We start from the raw sequence: 9,411 nt of genomic DNA, 5'->3' as shown, positions 1-9,411 counted from the left end.
TGAACGCGCATTACAGCAATATGGATAAGAGCACTGGAATGTATCTATACTTGATGGATTCCCCAAACATTCAGCTTTCATATGCATATATTGGATTCATTCTATCTATTATAGTTTTCGAGTAAATCAATGAAATGTGGAAACACTGCTTTTTCGAACGTTCTAATTTCAATTAATCAACTTTGAACGCGTATTACAGCAATATTTAATAAATTATTTATTGAAAAATTGTAGAAATTGAAATTTATATGATTTTGATGTTTAAAAGTCACTAAATATGTGCTGAACGATCATGTTTAAAGGACAATATCATATCACAGAAATGTTTCGGTAGGGCGTGTATCGAATGTTCGATCCTTCGCGCAGCGCTCTGAATTGATTTAATTACATCGGGATACGGTGTCAGTGTGCTTACCTTATTGCCAATATCTAGTGCCCTAAGTATGTTCTCGCTCATGCCGTGGTGCTCCATAGCCAGGAACATTGTGTTTAATACTATGCAAACTGTAATCGCCAACTCGAACAATGGATCACGTACAATTCCATACAGCATCTGCTGGAACTGTAGCCATCCCGTATAGTCCATGCAACATCGTTCGCATCCAGGGCAGTTTCTGTCTGGAAGATCGTCTGACCAAAGGAAACAGAAAACAAAAACAAATGTATAGTAAAAAGGCTAATGCTAATTAGCGAAATGAAAATATAGAAATGAAAATCTGCTAATTACCAATTACGACTATGTGGGAGAGGTAGTCAGCTGGCAGCGAGTACATGTTATGTTTTTTCTTCTTGCAACTTCCTACGCCGTTGCACTTAATGACTTTGATTTCTTTTGGACTAACAGCTAAGGTGACTGGAGTGACTTCAACTCGCTACGGAACAAAAGCAACATTATGTAATCAGAATTTGCGGTCGTGCCGTTTCATTTGTTTCGCTGTATGCTTACTCTAATTACTTGTGGATTTTGCGTCGTATCCTCAGACGTCAGGTATCCATCCTCGTGGTCGTCCACCACACCGGAGTCGTCCAATGAGGATTCTCTGTTCCCCTCGCTATTACTACTTGTCTGCCTACTATGAGGGCCTAATCTATTTGGAGCTGAAATACACGAGCCACATTCTAAATGTTATCTAAATTGTTTCTCTTCTTTGTTACGTAATTAAAATAATTTGTTTCTGCAACCCAAACACAATGAAAAATAAATCTAATTTAAATATAACCTCTTTTGAATGCACACACATTTATCAAAAAAAAAATAACTTTTTCGTTATTGTTTGATAATGTTTATACCATTTAAACCTCAGTTAACATTATCTCTGATAGCGAAATTTCTATATAACAAAGTCCCAAATTCCCAAATAGAAATTAAGTTATCCGTATTAGTTAACTTTAGATTCTTAATTTAAAATATTTATTTAATAAAAGTTTACTTTGTTCCGAAATAAGCTTTTCATTATTTGATCTTTTTAGCCATATTTTTTACCATTGAAGACAGTTTTGTTTAGATATTTGTTTATATTCTGTATTAAAGTTTAGTCATTTTTTTTAAGACATTTATATAATTCAAAAACTAGATATTTCAACTACAAAACTGGTTATTGGTCCTAGATTAAAAATTTTGAAAAAGAAATTAACATTTTGATACAAAATTGTCAATGGAATAAATACCAAGATGAAAATGTTGAAAGGCCATGGTAGAAAGAGGTCTTAGGACAACATTTATTAATAAGTGAAGACATATTTGAATTTGTGTTACGTAATGAATGAATGAAAAAAATTGAAAATTGAACTTAGTTCTAAGATATTACTTGCTTTAGTGACACGAATTTACAAAAATACACAGAATTTTTTGGATCGTCTAGCTTATATTTCAGTCACTTGTTTCAAAAAGTGTTATTATTAAGTTATCTGGACAAATATTATCAAGATTTTATCCAAAATATTTAATAGAAGAAGAAAAACAAGCCATAGTTTGCAATACATAGACTTGTTTGAGTCTCATTCACATTTTCTAACAGAAACTAAGAAATAAACATCTAGCCTCTTACGTTTTTATCTTAAAACAACAGATTAAATTAATTTTTCATTATTTCATTTATTATTTCATACTAATAATAATTTTCTCATTACAGAATGTTTATTTTTGTTGATTTTCTTTTTTAGTGAAAATTGTCTTTTTTCGTTTCTTGGGAAGTTGTGATTCAAAAACCGTTTTTTTTGTAGAAACCCTAGTCAGACATAACAGTATAAATATATTACTACTTCTATTGGGAGGGCCAAAAGTCACTTTAAAAATTAAATAACTTATTTGCTATTTTTTTTTCTTCAGATTTTTAAAATCTTAAGGGTAAACTGACATTAGAAAGGGTGCTATTAGGTGCGTATTTCTTCGAAGATGATAATGGGAAATCGGTCACGCGAAAGATATCGGCAAATTTTAAGAAACTTTGTGTTTTCTAGTGCTGAGAACATACCTGGAATGTGGGCTTACTCAGCCTAAGATTCCATGCAGCTGTTAAGGCAAATATTCGGAGAAAAAATAATTTTCAATAATGCAAAGTTTCGTTAACAGCATGTTCTCATAATCTGACGGTCCCAGATTTATTTTTATGGCGATATTTGAGTTTCAATAAACGCCGAACCTTTACTGAGTTGAACGGCAATATTCTTCAGGAAATTCGAATGACAAACGAAGCGACTAAGCCTTAACGTTTTTGTGTAGAGGTAAAACGGGAGTCATTTAAAAGATGTTATCTTTTATGTTGAGGGCAATAAAATCTCGAAGATGTTTACATTAGAATGTTAAAAAGAAAATTAATTCAACAGTAATTATTGAATCACGGGATGAGAAGAATTATCATCTTTATTAATATGTTTTGTTACACAAAATTTAAGAAATATTGCTATATTTCTGGAATGTTTCTATTTCACACAAATCTTTAATGATAAATAAATATGGTTGGGTGTAAAAATATGTATTTCTCATAAGTTTTAATATTTATACAAAATATTAATATTTTGTTGAATTGAAATTTTTATTTATTATTTTGATTCTAGTAAATTCTAAAAAATATACATACATTTATGATATTTTAAATGAGTGAAATTAACGAATTTTGTATAGATTTACAACTTTATTCATGTCATGTAGTTTTAATATTTCTTCAAATAGATATTTATGCGGAAAGTTGTGCAAAGTTGTGAAAGTTGTGTCGAAAAAAAATAGAGCATAAATACGTTAGAAAGGCAAACATTAAGTATATAAAAGTAAATGTATTCGTCAACTTATAATTGTATTTTATGCAGAAAGTTGTCAAGTTTTAATACTTAATTAAATCGCGAAACTAAACTAGCAATTGCCGAACTTATGTGAGGAAATATAAATTTGGAGAGTCTCAGAGCGTTAAAAAGTTTAGTGAATAAATAAGTGTCCCGGAAGTGAGCGACCAAAAGGTTGGAATAAAAAGAAATGTGAAAGAAAAGGACAACGACATCCGGCTGCATTTTAGATGCGTCCCCGTCTTGGCTTTAATCCAGAGAAGATCCCCTTCACAATGCTGCCAATATATGTATATCTTTTCCCTCTTCTCTAACCTTCAGTTCGCTTTGATGTGAAGTGGTTTCATCAAATATTTATTATAAACACACTGCACGGTATAAACATAATAGACATCATGACCGTTCTGAAATTCATACTGTTTATTGCGTCTTCGTCGGAGCTGCCTCGCTTTGCATTCCATTAATCTTTATTGCAATGTTTTGTGAGATGCATATTTGTACGATGCATTGTTTTGTGAAGACAATTATATATTTTGGAATTTCGACCATAGAACATATTCTTTTTGGCAAAAGGATATTCGAGAACCGAAATAATTTTCACTATAAAAATTGAGGAAAAATTATATAATCCGTTCACCAAAGTTATTTAAATTTTTATACTGTTATTTACGCACATTATACGTATACAAAAATAATAAAAATATATACAATTATTTAACCTTTTATCGTCTTCTGACGATACTTATAAGTATATTTTGCAATTGGAAACAATAAATTAGTATGAACCTACCTTTGTATAGATTTTTCTTTTATATTGTAACGAAAAGAAACAAATTATAGCAGAATAACATAAAATAAGTTTATAAAATAATATTGTTACTAAATTGATCCGATAAAACATACATTTTTCATTGAAAATATTGCCGAAATTTAATAAAAAAATATATACAACTTAATTCAAAAGAAATGCAAATATTTTTTTTTTCAGGTAACAAAGTTTTAAACAATCATAAAATTACTTAAATAAAATGTGGTTTGTTAATAGAAAAGTGGAAAATCATTGTTAGTTTGACTGTTTGGGTATTCTTTCTTTTAAATTTATTATTTGAAAATCGAGGTTTCACTGTACTTGCATCCTTTATATGTTTCGTTATAAATATATAATTTCGTAGCGGTTGTGTGCATGTTGTTTCTGTTTTGGAACTGCATGATTTTTAATTCTGATATGAATTTATTGTCAGGCGCATATCATATTATTGACATCTACATACATTTTTCGTAGCACGTCGAATGTTACTGGTGACCTATATCACGGCATTATAACGAACAGAGGAAAATATACTACAATAACAGCGAAAATACTGGAATGAACGACCTTGAAAAATACGAATATTCTACATTCAATGACAAACGCACAATGCAAAAGTCGATGAAAAGAGCAAATGACAAAATTGTAACAATGATTTTTCCTGCAATTAACTAATTATTGTATTTTTAACGGCATTTCTTTAGTTTCTTTTGAATTTCACTTTCACAATAAAAAATAATTTATATAATTACATAATTGTTGCAATACATATTGCAATTAGTTAGGAATGTAATTAAAGTAAGAAATAAATAAATACTTGGGCAGGAAAACCTCGGCCTTTGGTCTAAATTGTTTAAATAAATAGAAAATAAATAATTTTCTCTGTGTTATTATTTTGAATAATTGTTGCAATAAATATTGTTAACATTTATCATTACAACTGCGTGAAATAAATACGAAGAAACAAATACGAGAATATCACAGATAAATAATGTGTTCCCTTCGGATCAATACGTTTTAAAAGTTTTGCATTCTGAATTGAAGAATGTTGCTTAACTATTTTTTTTTCAAAACACTCGATCAATGTCAGCAAGGACGCAACAGCAAAAGTTTTTCTCTCAAAGGCATCGATTTACTGTTGCAAAATCTATAGTTAATAATTTCCAATTTCAATTCTTCCTAAAAACTCCAAAGTTTTTTTAAAGCATAGATGTATATATTGTGTCTTTTATATTTATACTGTTATATTGGAATATATCGCACAAAAAGAAATTTTACTGCGTAAAAGAAATTTATATATTTAATTTTTGTAGAATTTATTTTTCTTTTGTCAGAGTTCAGTTCAATTCGAGACTCCGTTCCATACGGATGTTCTTCAATACTGCTGCATACTTTTTTTGAAAAATCATCATTGTATTATCAAGTATATTTTAAAATTAAACGCTGTGTACACTGTATCATAACAGTGTGCTTGAAATTATGGAGGCAAAAGTGAAAAGCTCAGAAAATTTTTCATACTTTTCGTATGTCCCACGTGGTCGCAGAAGAAAAAATAATACAGACCAAAAAAGAAGAAATCAAGCAAAAACTAGTCACAACTGATAGTACTATCACACATATTAATACACATGTACACTGTCACATAACAGTGTGCTTGAAAATATGGAGGGAAAAGTGAAAAGCCCAGAAAATTCTTCATACTTTTCGTATGTCCCACGTGGTCGCAGAAGAAAAAAAAAAACAAGACAGACCAAAAAAGAAGAAATCAGGCAAAAACTACTCACAACTATGTGTGATAGTAACGATACAAATATATTTAAAACACGTTTTAGACGAACCAAATTCAGTTAAAACGATTGGAGAGCAAACCAAATTTTATACTGAAATCAAACAACTCCTAAAGCATCTTCGAAAAATACCTACACCACATCAATGTCTTACTTACTCTACAAGATGGACCAAGACATTAACGACAAGGAGATTAGCTAGCACCAAAAGCCAACTGCTATTGATCTCAGATTCTACAATAGAATCATCTCTAGAGCAACTGACTACCTAATGATCAAAATCCAAAGATTCCGAGATTCCGCGGAAATTTTCTATAAAAGTAAACTTATCCTGGTGGATAGAGCCAGGAATATACACAAGCGACTGTCAAATGTCAACAAGTAATAAAACATGTGGCGGATATATCCGCCCTATCCTAATAAACTTCGCTTATGCAAAATTGCATTCAAGACCACACCATGCCACAAGTCATCGAATTTTTGTACTGCAACTAGACTTTTTCACATAGAACTGTAAAGGCGTTTACGTTACGAGCAGAGGAGTTACTTGTGTTACCGAAATATAATAATTACATAATTACTTTATTGACCATTACTTCAAAATTTAAACCTAATTTTAATTTTTGAAATTAATGAAGTGAGCATAAATTAAGCTAATTATTAAATCGTTATAAATAGTGAACTTATTGATGAGAACACAAGAATTGTATGTTACGTAATGAAATTTAGTTATATTTGCTAGATGCATTGTTTACTGTTTAGAAACTGTGTAATGTAATTTGCGTTTTGCACATTTATTACATATTTGTACAGAGTTATGGTATTGTTTAGAGTATGCAAATAAGAAGACGTAGATGAAAAACGGTAGTAGTAGTAGCTAACTGTTCCCTCTGGTGTAATAACGAAAAACGTTTGCAAAACACGACGAACCTCGTTGCAATAATTAAAGCCCACCCAATAAAACTGTCTATGAAAAGCCACTCAACTAATAACAGTTTAGTAATGAGTTTTCAACTAAATTTATTATTTCTCGTCATTATGCGAGAAATAGTAATTTAGTTAAAAAAATAAACTGAGTAAAAGTATATATCTATTGAAATTGAAGAAATGGAATAATTTATATACTTTGGCTATGCCTTTAGCAGAAAGGGGTAGTCATGACTGGGCATACTTTATATACGTATGCAGAAAAGCTTGGATCGAGCTGGAAATATATTTGAAAGTCAATATGCTTATACAGAAGAGTGTGCTCAAGATTGTGTATGTAGCAAAAAAAAAGTATAGAGAATATCTAATGCAAGACAGACCAGAATATTGAATTTTCTGCTAGATTTAAACGAATGAATGAGAATAAACATTTACAACAATGTAGTTAGAAAATTTTAATTGTTTAATTTATATTTTTTCTCTGAAACCGCAAGAAGCACAAATCTTATTTTTGTTAATTATTAATTGATAATTTAATGGAAGTTCGTGGAAGTTATCAAAATACGCTACGCTTTAAATGAGTAAGATTGATGAAACATAATTACCGTTATATAATAATGATAAGTAGGGTATTAATCATCGGAATCGAAATCCATTCCGAACATTGTAAGCTAGTTAAATGCTAATTTGGGGGGTCGCATCCCTAGTATTTATATATAAACTCGACAACGCAATTGGACACAATATTAATAATAATGCATTTGCTTAATACTCTCAATACTAAATACACGTTAAGGTACTCCTGTTGTGCAGCAACGACACAACCAGAATCCACAAAGGAGTAGCGCATTCTTCTGCGACCCGTTCATCCCAATTTGCCGTATTACGCAATCCGTTATTCATATCGTCCTTTATTTGAAAATGCAGAACGCCATCATATATTTATCTAGTGCAAAGTTAGAGCCGTTTCATAAATAAATATATATCCGTCGAGCGTTTTATTTTTCATAAAACACAAGTATTACATTGATTCTATGTAAATGTACGTTCATTGGATGATGAATTCAGTAATCATTTAAATGTCTTTGCAGTTTGAATAATGTTTTTTTTCCAAAAAGAACAGGGAGTTAACTCATATCTTTGGGTTTTGTCAGATGGATCTTTGGTACGTTGCCATTCTTTCACAGAGTTTTTCCACTGCGTCTTCCAGTTCCTCTCTGGATTTTAGACTCAAGTTCATTGTGATTGTTTGATCAAGGCATTCTCTAAAGTATTGTAGAGTTTGTATACTTGTTACTCTATCTTGGAGGGTTTAGTATGTTACTCAATCTTGGTCATACCTTAAATTATGTAAAATATGCCTTTCGTTTGTCACAAATAAATTGGAATCAGCGTTCACCCAGCGAAGTTGACAGTAATGATAACGCGATATATAACACAGATTCGCTAATTTCTTGTATCTTCTTAAGTAATTCAAAATACGTATACATTTTATCAAAGTTTCTTATCAACAATATTTTATTATTATTTCCGATTTCGGAAATTTTAGCAATTTACAATAATATGTTAGTTTCTTTATACTTATTTAGTTTACATCAATTTCTTTTGAAAGATTGCTCAACTTGGAAGCCTCGAAATTCACATTTTTTCCATTCTTCTTCGTTAAAGAACAACACTTAAAAACACTTGTCTTATGAAAATTATATTTTTGTTCGATAATTGTCATTGTATAAAAATAATTTATATTTTTTATGTGACTGCTCCAATCAGAGAGTCGAACCAAAATTAATTTCGTTCCGGTTTACGGTTACGTTCCACGTAAATGTTTATCGTTCCAGATTCGGTTTCAGTTCGTCTAAATATTTTGGTTCGGTTGCGGTTGAAATTAAAATTTAAAATCGAAAAAAAAAACAAACAATTTAAATTAGTTAAAATTAATATTGAAAATCGAGTCAAATATCAAATTTTCATATAATTTTATTTAAAATACAATTAGTGACTAGTTCAACTCATGTACTTTGTAATGTTTCTTCGATTATATTTACAGTCATATCCTTTTTAATCACTTTCATTTAAGTTTGTTCTGTTAGTTGACCAAGACTTGTGCTTGCCCTTTCTTCTACAAATTTACTCTTTTTAGCCGGTGATTTTTGTTTTTGAAGTTCATCATATTCGGCTTTATTTATATTAATGATTAAGAGTACCCACGGAATTCGGATTTGATGGTTTTGTTTATTTGAAAAAAGAATTCGGAGTATTCAAAGAGACTTCATCCATGTCTCTTATATATTGTTTGTTGGAAATTAAGCCACAAAAACCATAACAATAATCTGTAACATTAGTTTAACATTAATAAAGAAATTTAAAACGCAAAACGCAATGGTAATTTTCTATTGCTCCCTTAAAATATACCTGAAATACCTGAGAACTTGTAGCATCCCCACCACCACCAAAAACACCACCACCCATCACCAAACACCACCACCCACAACCCAAACTATAAAATAGTTCACTGCATCAGTTCATCTACAGTTCGTCTACAGTTCGTGTTCAGACAAGTCCTTAGTTGCTACCTATCAATATGCAAGATATGCAGATGCAAGTGCAAGA

At 30.5% G+C, this 9,411-nt stretch overlaps 1 protein-coding gene across 1 annotated transcript in view; it reads right to left on the bottom strand.

Moving 5' to 3' along the window:
• Nucleotides 1-415: 415 nt before the first annotated feature.
• LOC108558802 (sodium channel protein 60E-like) overlaps nt 416-9,411 on the bottom strand; it is a gene marked incomplete at its 3' end in the record, with an annotated part of 11,629 nt that continues 2,633 nt past the window's right edge. Inside the window, exons 2-4 of the mRNA XM_017915833.1 lie at nt 956-1,119; nt 728-872; nt 416-630 (exon numbers count right to left, since the gene is read on the bottom strand). Of these exons, the coding sequence (XP_017771322.1) occupies nt 416-630; nt 728-872; nt 956-1,119 (524 nt within the window). The remainder of the gene's footprint in view (nt 631-727; nt 873-955; nt 1,120-9,411) is intronic.

This window comes from Nicrophorus vespilloides, unplaced genomic scaffold (assembly GCF_001412225.1).
Source record: "Nicrophorus vespilloides isolate i.1.1-1 unplaced genomic scaffold, Nicve_v1.0, whole genome shotgun sequence".
In the NCBI taxonomy this organism is placed as follows: Eukaryota; Metazoa; Arthropoda; class Insecta; order Coleoptera; family Silphidae; genus Nicrophorus; species Nicrophorus vespilloides.
The sequence above is the reverse complement of the archived record's forward strand: the minus strand, read 5'-3'. Positions and strand labels throughout refer to the sequence as shown.